This window comes from Thunnus maccoyii, chromosome 4 (assembly GCF_910596095.1).
Source record: "Thunnus maccoyii chromosome 4, fThuMac1.1, whole genome shotgun sequence".
Lineage (NCBI taxonomy): Eukaryota > Metazoa > Chordata > Actinopteri > Scombriformes > Scombridae > Thunnus > Thunnus maccoyii.
The window spans coordinates 26,982,514-27,003,502 of NC_056536.1; the positions used below are offsets into that span (position 1 = coordinate 26,982,514).

At 43.7% G+C, this 20,989-nt stretch overlaps 1 protein-coding gene across 3 annotated transcripts in view; it reads left to right on the forward strand.

The window, feature by feature from the left end:
• plxna2 (plexin A2) overlaps window positions 1-20,989 on the forward strand; it is a 169,066-nt gene that overhangs the window by 67,756 nt on the left and 80,321 nt on the right. For 2 of the 3 annotated variants that reach the window (XM_042409017.1, XM_042409019.1), the window contains one exon: window positions 114-248. In XM_042409017.1, the coding sequence (XP_042264951.1) occupies window positions 114-248 (135 nt within the window). Of the gene's footprint in view, window positions 1-113; window positions 249-5,922; window positions 7,027-20,989 lie in introns of those variants that run through there. The other variant, XM_042409021.1, reaches the window with a different exon arrangement.

Genomic DNA, 20,989 nt, shown 5'->3' on the forward strand with positions numbered 1-20,989 from the left:
TTTGACCCGCATCTGTCACTCCTGTCAATCATCCTTCGTCTGTTTTCCCATTCCCGCTGTCATATTGATATAAATAGCAATCATTGACCTGTTTGTGTTCCTGTTTTCCTCAGATTCGCGTTGATGGGCCTCCTCACGGCGGTGTCCAGTATGAGACGATATCGGTCATCAAGGACGGCAGCCCTATCCTCAGAGATATGGCCTTCTCCCTCGACCGCAACTACCTCTATGTCATGTCTGAGAGACAGGTAGGTGTTGGAAAGACACGTGCATGCAAACCTGTGATTGCTTTTTATACCCTCATGCAGAGGAGTGGATGGCTTAGGTGTGTCTTTGTGTGTGTGTGTGTGTGTGTGTGTGTGTGTGCATATGTTTTAATATCATGAAAAGAGTGCAAATGTGTGCGTGCTCTGGCAGGGCCCAAGATGGCCCACCTCTCAACATCACCAGCACCACCACCCTCTGTCAGCTATAAATAACCTGGGTGGCCCAGCAGGGGACGTTATGACAGCGTTTGATAATGAAGGAGAACAATGAGGGCAGGGAGAAAGAAAGAAATAGAGAGACAAGGAAAAGACAAGGCACGAATGAGAGAGAGGGAAAAAAAAAGATGAAGGGCACTTGCCGGCTGGCTGAAGCAGAGGATGAGAGGAAGAGTGATGAGGGAAAGAGGGACAGCTGGAGGAGTGCATGACTTAGACAGAGTACAGAGAGACACTGAGATACACAGAATGCAAGGTCATCCTTTCACACTTCTAATGAAGTGACACAGCATTGCAGGGCAGGTGGAAAGCAGCCGATAGCCATCAATGCAACTGACATACTAAGTAGGTAGAAGAGATGAGGGCAGACAAGGGTGGAAGGGGACACAAGGACAGGGTACGGGTGAGGAGATGAGAGGAGAGGAAAACATGGTAGGACAGGAGGAGGAGGAGGAGAGGAGAGGAGAGGAGGAGCAGCTGCAGGGGAGCGTGGCAGTGCGGAAACCCTAGAGACAGACGACGTGCGAGGCTGTCAGTGCGAGGTGATAGATTGCCGTCCTTTCTCCTTATCTCTGCTTTTAGCACACTCCACAACTGGCTTGCCAGAGCTTACAGGTTAGGAACCGCGGTGGGCGGATGTGGTGTGAAGGAGTTATTTAGACAATAGTGTCCATTGCCAAGAGAGGAGAAGAGATGACACATCTAACTGTACTGCGTTGGATTTGATTTTCACACGAAAGAAACAATAAAGAATAAAAAAAAAGTTTTTAAAAACATGTTTGAAAAGTAGCTCAGTTTTAGTCAGATGCTTTCCTGCTGGGAGAGTAAAAATATAACAATGCCAGATGGAGTCACATCACCAGTAATAGCTTAGTACTTCAACCAAGATTACTGCTGAGATTGACTCAGTGAGACATACAAGAGAAATGATATTTGAAGAAATTATTTCAAATCTCTTTTTTATTAACATTTATACAGTATATACACCAAAATAATTGTATTGTATGTCTAGTGATTTATTGTATTTTTACGGACAGATAAGAGTTTAAACCTGCTAAAGTCATGCAGAAACAATATGTGTACATGTGTCTGACAGTGAGATGACGACACTGTAGAAAGGCATGACATAAATTCCACCAGGAAAGAAGAGTTTGTACTGAGTCTAAAGTCTGTTTCCCATATTTACTAAATCCTTTATTCCCACTTATTCCACGGATGAAACAAGCTTTTGATCTTGAGCTCATAACTGCTAGTCATCTGAATGAGAAGTGAAGTTGGTGAATATTATTAGCATTCAGCATGTAGTCTCTTCTGTCTTGCTCTCCGGGGGTTGAGGAGGATCGAAGCAGACACACGCGCACATACTGAAACGCTCTCGACTACTTTGGGATTGTTGCCCTGCATGTTCAAGGATGCCACTCGATAGTCACACCTGACAGAGTGACTGGAATGGGATTCGGTGCGGCCACACACTCGTGCAGCCTTTTTTTTTCATAAATTTGTCAAATTCAACTGAGGCTATGTTTTTGATATCTAATTTTGGAAAGTTAAACCAACATTTGATTGTTTTATATGAATAACTTTTGGAGTTAGCCATTCAAGTCTAGACAGAACTGCACACCGTGATGTATATCATATATTCTTTCTGATGTAACCTCTTTGTGCTCAGAAGGATGATTCAAGGATAATAATAATAATGTTGAGTACCAGCATAAGCATTTTGCACTGTGAAAAACAGAGCAGCCACCTTCAAAACAGCCCTTTGGCACTAGCATTCAGCGGAAAACATCAATTTGACCTTTATCTCATCGTTAGCCTAAATGTCACCTCGAGCTACACTCGAAGTCAGACACCCAGAGCATCACGAGATCTGTCTTGTCTGAGCTCCACTTGTTCCCATGTGTCTCACTCTATGAGACCCAAGCGCATGGTGATGGGAGACGGCAAGAACAAAGGAGGGATGATATCAAACAGAAAGCAGGGCAGATTTGGCTTCAGTTGCATTTCCTACTCTGAATAACAAAGAGGCCCTCTGTGCTTGGCACAGTGGGAAATAGAGAATACAGAGAGAGCAAGAGGGAGACAGAAATTGGGAAAGAGAGAAATATTTGCTCTGTGAGGCTACGCTCCAGAATCTGGGTTCTCACTCTCCCCAGTTCTCACACCTGTCTGTGTGTGTTGTGGCGAAGCTGGGAATCGTGGGATGTGCGAGGACCTCGCGAACACAAACATAGGGACACACACGTAGACAAAGCACATGTTCCCTCAGTTTTTTTCATTTGCATAGGTGCTGACATAATGCACTGGCTCTTGCAATCACATGTACACTTGCACAAAAAAAAAACTATAATTACAGACACGTGCAAGCGCCAGTCTCCCATTCAGTATTCAAATGGAATCTCCATAAGGCTTTATGGAGGCTTTTCATCTAGCCTTTTTCTCTCACCCGCATGTATATAGATTACACCTACTGCATATGTATATATATCTTCTCCAGTCTGACTCTTACAGATTCGCTGCCTTCCCCCCAGTTATCTTTCAGTGTGTGAAAAAACTTTCTGCTCTTTCTCATTCTCATCCGTGTCTTTCTCACATTCCCACACCAGACGCCATCATTCACTCAACCCCGAAACATATTTAATAGCTCCCTGTTTCATATTTGATCCATGGTGCTGCCATGTTAAACTGTGCTTTGTTTTGTAGATGTAATGACAATAGCATCCACCATATTAATGATGTGTTGAGATTGGCCCAATGCAAGGCAGCGCAGTGGAACTGATGAAAAGACCTGGCTCACTGACTTTCTCTTCTCTAGAAGCAGTATGTGTCTTTGTGTACGCGTGTGTGTGTGCGCCTTCCCCTTCCTGTAGGATATTGTATCATTACTGACAGTCCTGAAACACATAACAGCAGGTTTTCATCTCAGGATTTATCTTCAGACATCTGTGTATATCCACTATGGTGCCTCTTTGGAAAAACCTCAAAAACATGTTCGTTGCATCATGTGTGGATTTTTTTTTTTATTTATTTATTTTTTTACAGGACTCACACTTTGAGCTTTGTGTCTTCAAACTGTCCTTGCGCATCATGTGATCGCGCAGATCTATTGTATGGATTTCTGCCAGATCACATGTTTGAGTCATATTGCGTGAGTATGTGTGTGACTGCTTCTATATTTAGACCAATAATCCAGCGATTTTGGTATTTGGCTGGGTAGAAATGCTGGAGGCAAACGCAGTGATGGAGAGAAAAAGGTCATAGCTGTTTCGGGAGATTCAGCTGAGCTGCCTCCTAGACACGTCCTCGACTTTTTCCCTCTCCTCTTTTTCTGTCTTTTCTTCCATCTGCGTCATATGAAATGCCCCCCGAAATGTCTTACATTCCAGAAACACCTCACTGCATTTAATATTGCATCAAAAGCTGTAGATTTCAAACTGAATACCACATCTACCACTGCTTTAACAAAGCATGCACGGGTACGCGCTACATAACATCTGCTTAAGTTTCACACGGAAAAGCACGGGAGGCTTTAACCTTTATCTATAAGCTATACTTTGCATACAGCCAGATACACTGTGCCTATAGTAATACTCCAGCACCTTAACAATTCCAGAGCACAGGCTCTAATCAAACAGGTAGAAAGAGTATTCATGTGTGAATGGCAGCTGGAGCAAAGCTAACCCACTGGTGCTGTTGCCAGCTCATGCAAATTTAGTACGTTGGATCTGCATGAGTGTTTGGCCTGGCTTCGTCCCCACCGACTGGAGCCTGTGCCTCTCTCTCTCTGTCTCTCATTCATTACCCACCCTTTCCTCTTTTTCTTCTCTTTCTCATGTTTTTTTTTTCTGGAGGTGTATGCCTGAGAATGCAAAAGAACCTAACCTGGTTCTTTTAACATAGTGAAAAGTCCTGTGTATGTTTATGTGTTCTGTACTGCATTTGGGGAGTTCAGGCCAATTGAGGAACATTCAAGCATTCCTGACACTCTGGCCCACACAAGGCCTTAAGCAGTGTTGGTTCTCTTTGTTGTTGGTTTATCAACACAATGCAGCACACTGGGATAAATGGCGACAACTACTCCAGTATCGAATGCGGTCATTTGAGGCCTGGATTATCAACATTTTTATGAGGCCTTTTCATTCCCTTTGTGGTGTATTGTGCTGTTATGGCCGCTGGCACCCAGCAGTAGGGCGAGCACTCATCACACACGGTTGAGAATCAGTGACTGCATTATGTCGGTTGCTTTGGTCAGCGGCCAGTATGCAGAGCCCGGGCTATAATGTATTATTCATGGAAACAATCAAGATTTAACATCTGAAAGGGTTTTGAAGTGATACCTGTGGCGCGTCCTTAGTTCTGCCTGAAAAGGATTTTGAAAACACTGTAATAAAGAAAAAAAAAAAACTCTTATGGATGTGGCACACAAGAGTACATAATAGACCTTAACAGACTTAATAGTGTTCCCACTGAAATAGTGGCCCACTAATTGCCAGCTCTTTATAACGATAAGTGTGAAATTCTTGCTAGCATGACCAACTAAGGGATACTGAGCCGGCTTGTAAAACAGACTAGTCTTTCATGGACAGACACACAGTCCTCCCCCTATAGAGGCGTTCAGCCATGTGCTGCTGTCACTCTCCAGTACACTCTTGGCTCTTTAGCAAACATTAAACCCCCTCAACCTCCAATCCTCGAACGCCATCCTTCCTCCCTTACCCAGCCCCATGTATGGAACGGCAACATTACAGCTCACAGATTATCAGAAAAGAAAAGAAGACCTCTTTTTTCAAGCCTGGCAATTTCTTCCAGGTGCTCAGCTGTGAAATTTGAAATCCATGCATGGATTCTTTCTTCTTTTTTAAAACCTTTTTTTTTTTTTTTTGTCTGAGGCCTCTTCTCAACCTGTTCTCCCTCCAAGCACCCCTCCCACGCTCCTCCCCTCTGAGTTTTTCTGGTTCTCCTCCCTCCTTCTCCTTATCCCCCGGTACCTTTGTTTGGCTGGTGTGGTTAGATTGGGAGGAAATGGGTTCAGTGGTTATCAAGACAGGAGGAAATAGGATTCATTCACACCTCAACCAGGCTTAGATTAGCTGACATGCTACTGGCTCATCATTATGCAGGACTTTGGTGTGTATGACACGCTGATTTCATGTGTTAATGGGCATAGAACACATGATGGCTTATAGCCAGGCCTTCCGCTGTGCACTGTAGGTGTTGCAGCTCATGTGCAGACTTAGAAATGTGACTAGGAGCAGTGTTGGTGGAGAGCCTTTTGTTTTCTGGGTTTACTGTTTACACTCTCCACAACAAGCAGATTGGACTGGCTCATGTCCAGGCCACTCATTCAAAGACTTAAGTATGTGTGCATGTTCTTGTGTTTATCCTGATGTTGTTGTTTTTTTCCTAGAAGCCCAACTCTTATTTTAACCATCTGTTTCAGAGCTTACCGGAAGATGATCGCTTCCTTATCTCATTGAAGAGGAACAATAATCTTGTGGGGAGGGGAAAAGTCTGACAAAGGTTCAGGTCAAGTGAAAGGACACAACAGTAGGGCTACAAAAACAAAATGGCACAGGGACAAAAGATTAGCACTTTGTGTCTACTTCTTCTCTGAGCCCCTCCTTCCTTTCCAGGGCTGAGAAGCTCGAGGGTTATCCAGCAACTACCACTGCCCCAACAAGTGTTGCCTTGCTGCCCCTTGGCCCTTTGCTGGCCCCAGGGCAGTCTGGTTAGCTTGCAGCTGCCAGAGAGTGAACAAGTCCAGGGGTTTGACCATTGACCCTTATCTGTCTGTTCCTCACCAATCTGTCCATCAGTGACACTTGGACAAAGAGGTCCAATAAGTCGACTACCCACCCTTAGAGCGCAGAGGACAATCGAGAGGCTGCTTTCAGGATGAAAGAGCAATCAGTCGAATGTGCCGAATTCAGTTAGAGACTCTGAAAAGTCCTACAGTCTTCCCACTACTTCTTAAGTCTTTTCCCACAATCTGAACTGAGGTTCAACCAGAATGCTGAATATACTCCTCTATTAGCTCTGACTGCAAAATGCTTTTCTGCATCCCACAGGGTGTCAGAGATATCTTTCTCTCATAAGTTTGTGAATGTTTCCTAATTCCCCCGTTGTATCCATGGTTTCATTTTGAGTCATATGAATGTGAGTTAAGAAATATGTGTTGTACCTAACTTAGGCCAACTGAGGTCAAATGAGGTTTGTTTCATATGTTCCAACTGACAACACAGGAGGTGTCAGCCAACTATGACGTGTAATCCAGTGTTTATTTAAGAGAAGTGACCTGAACTAAGGTTCTATGTCATGCATAAGAAAGCTGTGATGGTGGATGCCTTGTGCCAACATATGGATCACACATCTGCATCCCATTCCACCCTCATCATGGCTGTTCATGAGAGGGGAGCAGTGCCCAGAGCTTACTAGTGTCTGTCTGTTTTTTGACAGATCTTAACAAACAGACAGCCTGCTATCAGTCCAACAGCAGACACAGGCCTTGATAGATTGGCAGTCATGTTTTATCTGGGATGTAGTGCGACAGCGGGGTCAGTTTGGCAGCCGTAGGGGTGAAGGCCAGCAAATCAATCGCATGGCCGCTTCCTTACCCAGGTGCTCTGCAGCTAGAAATGTTGTCGGGGGGTGGGGGGGGATGGGGGTTGGAGCTGCAGCTTGGAACCTTGGGCTTAGATACTCTGCTGCTTCCCTGACAGCTTCACTTGATATTGACACCTGGACAAATTAGGATAAATCCCCCTGTCAATACTCACATCCAATATTATTGATGATGCCATTTAGCTTTTCATTCTGAAGAAACCACTTTCATTGCATATTTGTGTGTTCTTTCAGTACTCTAGTGTGGTTTGAAGTAATTAAACTGGTCTGACTACACATTGCTATAGGTTGGTAGTAGCAGACCATAAGAGTATGTTTTCGTTTTTAATTTTGAAAGCATATTTATTTTTATTATTGTATGCATTTCATATTTTAACCTTTTATATGTATGTTTGTTCAGTGCTTCTCATGTCTGGATTCAGTTTGGTTTGACTGCCTGCCCGCTCTTTTATTTTCATTTTATAGTTTAATGTGACCATTAAAGGGCCATGTGTCTGTCACCACGATAATATCAATGTCTGCCGATTAGTGGTTTGTTTTTCAGTCTTTTGATTTTGTAATATATGACATTGCAGCTATTGAATGGAAAGATGTAGGGTTTTAACTACTTGCTCAAAGGAAATTTACTAACAAAGTAATATTTCTCTTGGTGGTGGTTAATATGCATGTCCATCTTGTATGTGATTTCCACTTTTGAAGGTCTATGTGCATGTACAGTACCGGTCAAAAGTTTGGACACACCTTCTCGTTCAAGTGAACGGGAAGGTGTGTCCAAACTTTTGGCTGGTACTGTATGTTGACAGAATGCTCCATGTGCGTGATTTAATGCATGTGCACTTTTATCTATTTATGTCTCTCAGCATCGTGAGGTCAGGGGTTGTGGGAAGTTCAAGGGTTGACTGAGTCTGTTCATCAAACCAAAGGGGTCACTCAGTAGGTCAGTTAGAGACGCCCCCTCATTGAATCATGTTTTTATAGCATCCATCTGCTTGACCACTGCTAGTCAGCTATTTCTCTTACACGATGACCGATATGAGTGTCCTTCCCCCCTTTCAGCTGTGTTCTAGCCATGTTTTACATGTCTGAATGCTGAGCTCTGTTTGCTCCCTCTGCGCTAGCCCACCTAACAAAGGCACCTCATTTACATGAGTCCCTGAGCAGGCATTGTTAATTGACTTAAGCCAGGATTAGTGTTAATCAGGTTTTGTGCCCTAGAACCATTGACCAATTCTAACCTCATTATTTGATAGCAGCACACGTCCTGTCAGCCCCCATCAAGCTGTTAATTAATAGAAGCCTGCACACCCAGGTCCCAGCCTGAACCCCCTCTTACCTCTCATTTCCCCATCCTTCCATCCCCTCTTCCCCCCTCTCCCGCCTTCACACCCAGGTCCCCTGCTACATCAGTGGAGGTCAGTAGACAGTAAGCACAGTACAAGTTGTGAATTCGCTTACTGTGTTAGAAGGCTATGCAGCTGTCATTAAACAAGCGTTGTGTAGTTCTGCTTCAGGTAAAATGGTGTCCAAATAAACTTAATAGTGCCAAGTCCAGTATGAATACAACAAGTTCCTTTGTGTCTGGATTTACGATCATGTGTGTATCTGCACATCTCTCAGTAGCAGGTGGCTTGTGTGTTTATATTAACAAAGACTGGTTGTACGAGCACAGCAATCATCTCTGCACACCGCTCAGCATTAGCAGAGGTTCTAGCAGTCAAATGTAGACCTTCTTATCTATCATGAAAATTCACAACCGTGAACTGTAACAGTCCCGGCAGTTATCTGGAACACTGATCTAACCGTCTTTCCCTCAACCAACTTCTGGATAGAAATAAATAAAAATATTTTTGCCATGACGTCCAATACAAACCTACAGCTAGTCCAATACAAAGTCATCCACAGAATATATATTATTCAATATAAAATGTACACACAGACACTTGCAAAACACAGACACTTGCTCACCATGCACAACAAGCACAATAGATAATTATTTTCACGCGCACTGGACCTGCCAACTGATTCACTCTTTTTGGGACACAAAAACTCCACAATCTTGGACTGCAGAATCCCTCCATCCCCACAACTCTGTCTGCTAGGAGACACTTCAGAAAACAAATACGAGAACAGCTTGCTCATTTCTCTAGAAAACAAGTTTCTTTAACTGGAAATCAAAAAATCAATAAATATTAACCACTGGATCAACCTCCTTTTGGAATACAGTAGGGTCTGTATGTCCAAAAGTCTGAGACAGACTTTTGGACATATCTATGGAAAAAAAAACACTGCTTACAATAACAACAACATCACAGTCTTTAATGAAAGATGGTCCCTGGGCTCCCCGCCTGGCTCTCTGGCGGCGTGGCAGGGTTGGCTGGGACTACCTCCCTCCCTCTTTACAAGGGAAAAAATGAATAATAAATAATTAAAACAAGAATAAAAACGCAAATACAAATTAAAGAAAACAAAGTATGTCACTTTTAAGTGGACAGACTCCCTCTCAAACGGTCTGGGAGTGGTCCAATAGGCAGGACAAGACACAAGACATGCATTGGGCCAGCAGCCTCCTCTGGGCCTGGGCGTGGCTCAAAGCTGGATCTCCCTAAAACTAAAAACTTACACGAAACTAAGAATTCACAACCAAGATCATCATCTTTCACAGGCCACATGAGCCCAGGCATAGGCCAATACCAGTTATCTCAAAATACCAGATAACCTGATTAACTGGTCAACCACTATTGATTATAAATATTTAGGAGTAGATATTGAATAGATGTGGTCAGTTTTAGGCAGATAATCATCACCCTGATCATTCTGAGCAGCAAACCTGTCCATGAAATCATCTAAAGCCTCTAATTATCTAGAAACAATGACATTTATCTCTGATTAGGCTCCAGTTTCAGTCTGTACTTGAGGTTGTGTTGCAGTGTTTTATATCCTGAATTCAGAATAACATCCCTTTCTCCTTTGTAACAATATGTACATGTGCATTCATACGGGTAGGTTTATATTGCTCGCTTTTATATGTGTGTGTATATGTGTGTCTATTTGTGCATGCACACTTTGTCACATTGTGAATATGAGCCAAAGGAACAGTCCAGGAGCGACCCTGCCAAAATAATCAGCTCTATAATTAAGAGCTGTGAGTATGTCAACTGCCTTCATATAACCCCCCCCCCTTTCTCTCTTTCTGTCTCTTTCACTCTCACTGTCTGTCTGCCTCTATAATGGCACAGCATTTGTCTGTTTCCTCCCTACGCCTATGCAGAATGCTCATGCCATTTATTGTGAAACTAATGGCAGTGCTTCACTCCTCCTAATTGTAGGCTTTAATTGCAATAATTATTTACAAGCCTAATTAGAGCCTAGAGAGTGTCAGGGAGACACACAAGTGCCGGTTGAAGGAATCACGACAGGGTTTGTCAGGAGCCAGGCGAAGAGTAAAGTGAACAGAGTGGCGATGTTTCGTCTATAATTGGGGAAGGCCATCGTAAATTAGGAGGTTCAGGATAAAAAAGTTGACTATCGTAGTGGGCATCGGATCAGAATACATGGAAATAAAGCTGGTAAACTTCAATCCTCTGAACAAAGGTTTAATTTCTCCAAAAATCAAAAGGTACTGCATTTATGAACATAACAGGAGAGAAGAATACACGGGCCTTTGAGTCTGAAAGAAAACAAATACAAGATTAAAACTTAACACAATAAGTCAAATTAGTCTCACATGTCCATCTTAAAGAAATACGGATAAATAAAGTTGTCCATTAAACTAACATGGACATAGGATAAGGACTAAAAAGTAAGATATTCCTCTTACCAGAACTGAAGGTGAGAGAATGAGCGAGAAGGAGTGTAGTCTTTAAATAAGGAGTGATCAGGTGAACATAATCAGGGGTGTCAAAGGGTGAGAACAAGAGCCGTTTACTGAGTAGGAAAGGGTAGGACAGGAAGTAAGATAAAGGAAGGGAGGTAGGTGAGTAAAGGAAGTGGAAAAAATGAAAGAAAATAGAAGTCTATACTACAGCCATGTCTGCGAGTCTCCCTGCCACTTTCGCTGTCTCTTTTTGCATTCGTCAGTCGCCTTTCTCCTCAGTGCTGAGATGGGGCCGCAATCACCGAGTGAAGTGCAGTGTAGTAGGTTTTGAAGCCGAGCCCACACATCAGTGGAGAGCAGCAGGCTCTGTCCCCAGCACCGCGGTAAAGGTGTTTATTTAGAGGTCTCAGGCTGACTCTGGAGACTGATCTTTCCTGTTTGTGAGAGGCCAACAGCTCACTTCACTACACCACCAGCTGCCCTCTAAAGGGTGAATAAGTGTATGTATGTGCACACACGTGCGTCTTACGTGCATTTGTCAGCGAGTACATTTGTTTCTGTGTGTGTTCTAACCAGGGCTTTGGTTCATTTGCTGCAGTTTGGCAGACCCTCAGGAGGTCTTTTGTATGTGTGTGTGTGTCTGTGTGTGTGTGCATGTGTGTGTATGTGTGTGTTTTACTCTGTGATACGGTCATGCTGCCAGGCCTGCAATATGCTCTTTGTCTGTCCTTCAGAAGGCCAGTCTTAGTAAACAGGCTACAGCAGGAGAGCTGCTGGTTTTGATGGGCTACCCATGGCAGCTGAACCCTTTCTTCTTCCCAATGGAAGAACACACACACACTAACTCTCTCTCCCTCTCTCTCTCCCTCTCTCTCTCTCCCTCTCTCTCTCTTTCTCTCTCTCTCTCTCTCGCCATTTGCTGGGGCTGTGCAAAACATTCCCCAATTTTTTCCCACTTCTTTCCTTTCCCCCCTTTTTCTTCTCTTCTTCCCCTTTCTTCTCTCCTGTCAGTGCACCGTCCGATGGGAGGACTCAATCCCACAATGCCATTCTTCTCTCCCCTGCGGCTCACTTTGACAAAGCTGTCAGCCTGAGCCCTGGTGATGGATGTAGTACTGTATTGTGTATGTGTGTGTGTGTGTGTGTGTGTATGTGTGCGGTGGTGGTGGTAATGTGTTACTTTTATGATGTTTAAGTCAGATATACTGAGTGGAGGGAGGGGTATGGTGAGCAAAAACTCAGCAGAGACTCAGCAGCCAGACATTTCTTTGTTCTCTGTTTAAGAGCGGCTGAGATAGACACTAAAATGAGAATAGCTGGTCCACCTTAAAGGTCAGTCCACCTTAAGTGAGCCTGGTCAGGTTAGGCTAACCTATTGTTGCTTTGGGGCTAACTCCCTTCACTTTTCCAGCAGTTTGGGAACCAATAGACGAGACTTTTTTTGGTCTTGACACTGTAGCCTATACTGTACATTTACTGCCATATTGACAACTCATTGCTAACCTTTCCCTCTGCTCCGCTAGCATTCACCGTCACCTTTCTGCCGCTCGCTCAACCACACACTCGCTACGCACAAACATTACGCACTGCCGTATTCCTTAATGGAGCTACGCTACTCTTACCCTACTCTACAATACCTTTCACGTAGATGCTTTTTGAAGAATGAGGAGAGGGAGAATAACTCAAAACAATTCCATGGTAACTAGGGGCTTATTGTGTTTGCACAGTGTGCGAGCGAAAATCATTAGCAGCCCATTGATATTAATGATTGTGTGAAATTTTTGCAGCAGCGCTTATTATTTTGCAGTGGCGGTGTGCCACTACAGAATACATATAGGTGAAATACTGTATACTACTTTGGACTCTTACTGGGTAGAAAATGTATCTTTATACTCACGGAAATCTGTGAATCCATTTACAGATGTTTGTGCCCCAGATCCTTTGTTTGCCTATGTGCCTCTTTTAGTCAATTCTGAGAGACTAGTGACTTGGATTTACACTTTATGTGTGCCAGTGTTTGTGTTTTTGGTAAAGAGTAAATGATAATGTTCACATAAGAGGACTGTACATGACAAATATTAGATGAAATGTTTGCTTTCACTCTTTAAGAAGGTTGGGAAACTGTCCTTAGATGTGCTAGAACACACACACTGACAGACAAACATTTATCTATGTTTGCTCGTACATATGCAGGCACACATTCGGCGAGAGGAGCAAGATGAATGTGCAGGGATGGATAACATATCTCTAATGCAATATTTGAGGAAAAATATTAGAAAGAGCACAGGCGGCCAGTGATTTAAACAGTGTGTCTGCCGACAGCCTGTTGAAATATTACTCTTCTTGCCGACTTGTAAATCGGATATTTGGAGCCAGAAGGATCACATGGCGGTAATAGATAGGGCCACAGAGTGACGGATGGGGCTGTGTGGGGGATTTGGGATGGAAAACCTGCACAACAGATTTGTGGTGGACAAATACTGTCACCTATACTCTGAATGAAGGTAGCATCCAGAGCTGTGTAAAGTTCATAAGCGGGACTAAAAACACTAAATACCTCAGAGGCGAAACACTTATTTATTTCACACTTTCCAAAAGCAACTGGGGATCAGTTAATTTGGCTGCACAGAGGCAGCTGTCTGAGAGTCGTGGGATGAGAGGGAGAAAGAAACAGAGGGAGGAGAGAGAGAGAGAAGAGAGACGAAGAGAGTGAGACACAAAGGCAGTTTGGGCTCATTATGTTGATTTTTTTCCTCTTCTGCCAAACAAAGACACCCAGGCACTTTTAGACACATCACCAGAGATCAGTCACTGCTTTCTTTCTGCCTCTCACCCCACAGAGTTTCTTCATAGGCAAATCTAATAATTTTCTCTCCACTGCTGGAAAGTGTTTGCCCATAGCTTCTTTCTCTATATTTTTTCTCATGGAATCAAATTGGATTAAATCACAGACACTATTATAGGGTCTGAGGAGGTCTTTCAGCCTCAGTAATGGGTGTAGCCTCTCATCAGCGTATCACTATTCAAGTCCAGGTGAGGAGTATTTTATGCATGACACACATGCACAGCAAACATGGGTGCATGTATGCATTCATGCAAACATGACCTTATACATGAACACATAAACAAAAGGGCACACACACACACACACACACACACACACACACACACATAAACACACATACACACCCAGTTTGGGATTAGATGAAGTGTCCTTCACCACCTGAGCCTAGTTATCAATGCCCCTCCTCCCTATCTGTCTCTCTCTCTCTCATGTACATAGACTAACATTCATCTAGACACAAACACACACACACACACGCGCGCGTTTACTCTTATGCACAAGCAGCAGCCCTGAGAGCAGTGGGGTGTAACCAAACCCTTCATTTGTATGTACATCATGTACACTGGGAGAGACGCTGAGACAAAGAGAACAAACATGCTCACACGCATGCACACACACACAATGTTACACACACACACACGCTCACAAAAAAAAAAACAAAAAAAAAACCCTCACACACTCATGCACTGTGGAGTCCCTCTGTGGATCAGAATTCATTTCTGTCTGCCTTCCCCTCCAAATCAATACCCCCTTTGGCCGACAGACAGCCGTAAGTGTGCCAGGGAGGCTCCCTAGCCTTCACACCCTCCCCAAACACACACACACACACACACTCATGCCTGTTGATGTGTGATGGCCTCTGCTGCTTCCTTATTAACTCCTCACATGCTGACTGAAGCATACACCTCATTACTGGCTGCATTGACAGTCTGGTATCCAGCTGAGAGACACACAGACACGTTGGACTTAGACAGACAGGCCAGAGATGGATAGAAAGACAAAGAGGTACAGGGAAGCAACAGCAGGAACGTCACATAAACAAGCAGTCCAGACAGGTGGGTAAAAAAAATAGGTTAAGACAGGTAGATTGACAGACAATAAAATCAGTTTTTAAAAAAGAAATTTGAATGCATACTTAATATATACAATGAGATAAAAATAATAGCATGATTGTGACATGTAGACAGGCATTGTGACTTTTTTACTGCCATTGAGACAGGGACAGACGAGAAGGAGGGCGTTAAGTGTAGAGCTAAGTAACAATAACAAGTTGTTATAGTCTGGAAGGATCGTGTCACTCATAGAAACTGACTGGCTTATGTAAATTCCACTATATATATAAATATATATACGTTAATTTCCCTCTATTGCAGGTTAAGCACACTTGAACTCCATTCTATCGCTACTTAAACCTTTTTACCAGAAGTGATTGAAGATTTTCCATCCCACTGCTAATGTTAATGAGCCATTTTAAGCTTTTGAAATAGCTGCTTTTCTGACTCCCTATACCATTAGCATTAGCGCCCGGTTTGTTGTGATGTCTGATGGTGGCTGAGTGGAGGTAGGTTGCCTTGAATTCTACATCACAGCAAAAAAATTAGACCTTCATTAGCCCAATAAGACCAATTCACAGGCTCCATTTGCAGTATGCTGTGGATGTGCTTGAGCCCAAATACTGTACTATACATATGTAAAGTACTAAGATACACAGACATTTATTGTTCTAACTTGCATTTAAGTACCATGCCAGAAAATGTTGAGTTTCTAAAGTAAGATAAAAATCAAATTTAGGTATACTATGTGTCATTATGATATGTCAATGTGTCACTTTTCATAGTTGTCTTTGCACATGAGTGCACACATTCACACGTACACATTCACAAACACTCTTAGGCGCTTTTACAGCTCCCCGTTTCCATCTCTTAAATGTCAGTGTGGGCCTTTAAACCAGTTGCCAGTGAGCGAGCAGAGGTAGAAGGGGGCTGAGAGTTCAAAGTGGTCAGGCAGCATGGATGTAATTTCCTCCTTTTAGCCTCCTGACTGAATTACTGAGCAAAGAGGCCACCTCAACTGGGAGCCGCAAAAGGAGAGCGAACACAGGAGTGTAGAAGAGACGGTTCAGGAGGAGAAAAAAAAAGAGTAAGGGAAGAGATGGCGAGATAAGTGGAAAAGAAAGGCGAGAAAGGGCCAGGGAGAGAGAGCCTGGGACTTTCAGATCATATCACCGGTATCCATTGTAACATCTTTACCTCTTTACCTAAGAGGGTGCACATGGGATCTGGAGAGGAGTAATGGCTGCAGAGGTATCGTCAGCTGTGTTTGACATTGTGCTATTTAATGAAGTTGTTAAGTAATGCATAAATGAACATGTTTTTTTTTGTTTCAGTGTTTTGCTAAGGTTATTATTTGACACTGCATTCAATTAAGGGTGGTTATTAGCAGTGTAAAATGCAGTGATGGACTGACAAAGAGAACGGCAGGGAGAAGTAGCTCGCCATTTGTTTGTTTTTTTATAAACATCATTTTCGATGTAAGTTATTGAACAGTGTTGTGAGCACTTTTAAAGCTGCTGGCACTAAGGGCTTCAGTGATCTGCATTATGTATAAAAAACACAGTCGGAGAACACACTCACACACAGTCAAAACACACACAAACGCAACCCCTTTTCCAGTCTAACCTATTCTCCTCTTCTCCTTGCCCAAAAAGAGGATTGAAGCTATACATAATTGATACACTCCTAGCTCTATCGACTGGTTGGATTTTTCAACCTCCGCACTGGTCGATTCCCTCACTCCATTATTTCTACGCTCACACTCCCTCTGCTGCCTCACATCCCCCCTGTGACTCCTCCTTCTAGTCCTCTAGTCTGTAATACCTAAACACACACAAACACACACACACACACACACACACACACACACACACAAACAGAGATTAGGAGACAGTCCCATCTCCCTCCTCCACCTTCCTTATTGCCCACTGCCCCACTTTGTCTGTAATCCATACAGTTGGCCATCAGTCCAGGGGACACATGCTGAAATTCAATGCCATGTTTGTGCAAGTGTGAAGTGTGTGTGTGTGTTCTGTGTGGTGTGTCCTTGAAAGAAGGGATTTTTGTTTTTGGGAAAAGGGGTACTTACCAGCTAGAGCTGAGAGAAGACCGAGGAAGTGTTTTGAAACGGGGTCACTGGTAAAAACTGATGGCCAACTTACCAATGACAACCTTTATTATTTAGATATATCCTATAAGTGATTAATGTGCAGAAGGTATTAAAATGTTTTAAACCTCATAGACAGATTTTTGTGATGGGTTGAGTAAGGAAGGTGTGGGGCATCCATCCAAAAATTGGCATGCTATGTGGAAATCTGCCACAATTTTAAATGGATAAAATTTCACACAGTAGATATTCAGCCTATAGCCAGTCAATGACATCTTTTACATTAGCCAGTAGATCACCTTGTGTCAGTTGATGCCATCTGAGTTTTAAGAAATGTTCACTGGCTTAGAGGACCTGATGTGTTCTTTACCTTTTGTACCAGCGGCACCATATAACTTCAAATAAGTTGAAGTAAAACTGGAAAGTTAGTATAAGCAACAAGAACCACCAGGACTGAACTGACAAACACATGAGCGCCACCTACCAAAACTGGAATCCACAGAAAAATGCTTAGGAAACGACGCCAAAGTCTGGGCCACATGAATTCCACCACATACGCAGCAACAATGACCATTCATCACGGGAAATGTCAGAATAAAACACTGAACTGTATTATTACCACTTTAAAATGTGCAGTTATCATTCTTGGGTCAGCCTTAACACATAACGGCCACTCAACTTCAGAGTTCAAACTGCGGTCAGAAGGCACACGCCTGACCTGTTCCTCCCCTTTTCTCCTGCCTGGCGGCTTGTCTCCTACCAGTCTGTTACTTCTGATGAGCTGCCAGGGACCAGGCCTGCCCAGGACTGAAGGGGTACGGGGGGGGTCAAAGCCCTGATATGAGGTGGAGATGGGGCTGTTGGTGGGGTACTGATGCTCAGTGGCATGAGGATTTGGAAACAGCAACTCTGCTTGATCACGCTGTGATGGCTAGATATCTATTGTAACCTATATCAGTTCACTTGAGTGTTTTGAGGTTGTTTTTCCTGCATCTTCTCTTTATGTGTGTGTGTGTGTGTGTGTGTGTGTGTGTGTGTGTGTGTGTGTAGGGAGGGAGAGGGGGGAGGGCAAACTGGTGCTTAGCTTCTTCTTTTATTCTGTCTTTAAACCCAGCCTTATGTGGCTACAGTATCTTGATGTTTTCAATTGACCCAAATCTAGGAGCTCAGGCCAAATCCAATAAACAAAATGAATGTGTGCGCGCGTCTGTTTGTGTGTGCATTTTGTCTTTCGACGGGTGATGTGAATAGACAGAGAGAAATAAGGAAAAGATGGGCTGAGAGAGCTGGCTGTGAGAATAAATGTTAAAAGCTCCCATTTTCACACCAAATCATTTTTGGAGTATGGGAGATGGCTGTAGATGAGGCAAGCTGTATCATTTCATTTTGCCTCAGCCTTTTCTCCCTCCCAGGTTTAGCCTCTTAAAATCAATGATATCTACTCTGAATGCTATCTCCTCTACTTTAAAATCTGCTAGTCTGAAAACCACCCAGCATAAAAGGGTCTGACCTTCAGAAAAAGCACTAACACACAATGGTACTGTATCTCCCATTAAATTCTTCTAGCTTCCATTTATCCTGAACCTATCCTGCATTAGCGCTGTAGACAGTTCTTTAATAAACGTTATACAGTAGAAGAAGATCAATACCGTGTATTTCAACACAAAACTTGTTTCTCTAAAAGGACTTGTCATCAAGCCCTCTGACATCTGTAACAAGAACAACAAGAAAAACAAGCGTTCTGAAGGCAATACCTTTTAGTGCGGAGCAGAGCGGCAGACACTGTAACAACAGTACGTCTGCAGGGGGGAAAAGGTTGTAGTTTTTTTATGTACATGATGAGGACGGTTTTTTTATGTGTGGCCATTATGTGCACATGTGGATGTAATTAATTACTTTTACACATTTGCTCTTGGAATGTGGCTTTTAAGCCTTCATCAAAGCCTCCAGCTGTTGTGCTGTCTTTGCCCAGTCAACTCAAGGTCTCCAAGGGATCAGCAACCCCGCACATAATCCACCTCCCGCACCCACAACAACCACGCACATGCCCCTTTTTTGGCCCTTAATCAAGCTCGAGACTCGAGGCCTGATTATCCAGTCAGAGGGGAAAGATGGCCCTCGCTTTCAATACAGAGTTGATTATGTTTTTGTTGCTGTGAGAGAATGCCTTGACTTGTGGGTGGACGTCAACATGTTGGATGAGATGGCTCTGCGCGACGCTACTGAGAGGATTTGTTTGGATCTTAGAGAGTACAGTAGAAGGATTTTGTGAGTTGAGGAAAAAGGGGGGCATGAGGAGAAGGAGGGAGCGAGAAAAGAGACAGGGGAGATATGGCCACAGTCCTTAGGAAGAGCCTCAGTGGGATTACTAGAGCAGATTAAAGAGTGGCCGGTCAGGGAAAAAGGCTGAGCCGGCCTTGTGTAGTTAGCATGGACACAAGAAACTCTGGCTGCGGGGTCACTGTGGGACTAAAAAGACTCAGGGGCCAGTAGATTTCATCGTTTTTCATTCATTCAGCAGCAAGTATTTGCTCTGCTTTTGTGCCTTTGTCATTAGCAAACACACACACAGATACACCCCTCCCTTGCTTTCCTTCTGTCTCTCTCTCTCTCTGCTGGAATGGGTATTGTGTTCATGATCGATGTGCCTCATTCCAGTGACGTGGTAGTCTGGCTAACTCTCATTAAAAATGGATAGGGTGTAGGGGAGTGTGTGTGTGTGTGTGTGTGTATGTGTGTTTATACATGTTTAAAAGGAGGTGTAGGTGGCAGGAAGTCCCAGAGGTGCCAGCTGTTTACCGTCCACTGCCGAAGGTTTCGAAGGTTAGAGGGAGTGGTGGTGGATGTGGGGTGTTCCTGAGGTCAGAGCCAGGCCTGTTGCCTTGGCAACAGCCTGCAAAATAGCTTCCTCTGCATTACTAGTGACGGTGGGATTTTTCTCTTTCTGTTGCTTTCTCTCTCTCGCTCAACGTGGTGAGGCACATCTGGCACCTCAGAGACTAGGTCTCATCAGAACACAGAGCAATGGGCCGTTTCCACTCTGCTCTGTCCTCCTTTATCCCTCTTTTTCAGTCTGTCTTTTTCTATATTCTCTTCCTAGTCTGCCCCTGTGTCCCCATCCATCACTGAAGTGCAGCGAGCACGGCTGGGTCTCAGGGCAGCAGGGCAGAGGGACTGAAATGGAGCCACCATTCATTCTCAGCCACGGAGACACAGGAGCAGATGAAAGTGTTCCTGCTGCTCTCTAATGCACATACATTGTCAGCCTCTCATGGGTGCCAGAGCCAAACACCTCTATCCTCCTGTTGTGCTCTTCTTCACTCAAAACAAAATTCAAAATGAGGAACAGACACTGTATTCACAGGTGGCCAGGAGTAAGAGTGGAAAATATGTGCAGTAGGAACTCTATCCTCTGGATCATCGTCTGGGCATCAACACATATATGCAATGCCCACATATCTAGCTCTTTGTGACAATACAATCACCTCCCTGGTTTCTCCTTCTTGTAGATGTTCTTGAGACACAACTGCAACTAAATTAAATATATTATATTTAAAAATTACGCAGTGAAAGTTCTCATGATGGAAGCAGGAGGTAGGTTATGATGTAGGTTGATACAAATTGTGTATTCTTGCATATAATGCTTTCCCAGGGATTAAAGTTGGACATTAATACTAGTTCCCAATCCCAGGCTATAGGTTTCAGTAACAGAGGCAAAGCTCTTGCATCAGTAAAGGCTTGGCAATAATAATAGAAGCTGAAGCCTATTCAGCATGAGCCTCTGAACGAGAGGAAGCTGTTGTTTTAACCCTCGGCTGTCAGTCAGTCACCCAGGTTGCTGCAGTATGCGACTCCAGTGTGCAGCCTCTCTGGTTGAATAACCCCCCGCTAAGGTCATCTTAAGCAGGAATTTTATTAGCATTCATTTACCAGAGCACAGTACTTCTCACTGACAATACTCAGTCTACCTCAGGTCAGCTGTGGATATAGAACGTGTTCCTGGGAAACAAGAGACAGGGGAGAGGGGAAAAAAGTTGGAGGCGATATCAGATGACATGCGGCGCTTCT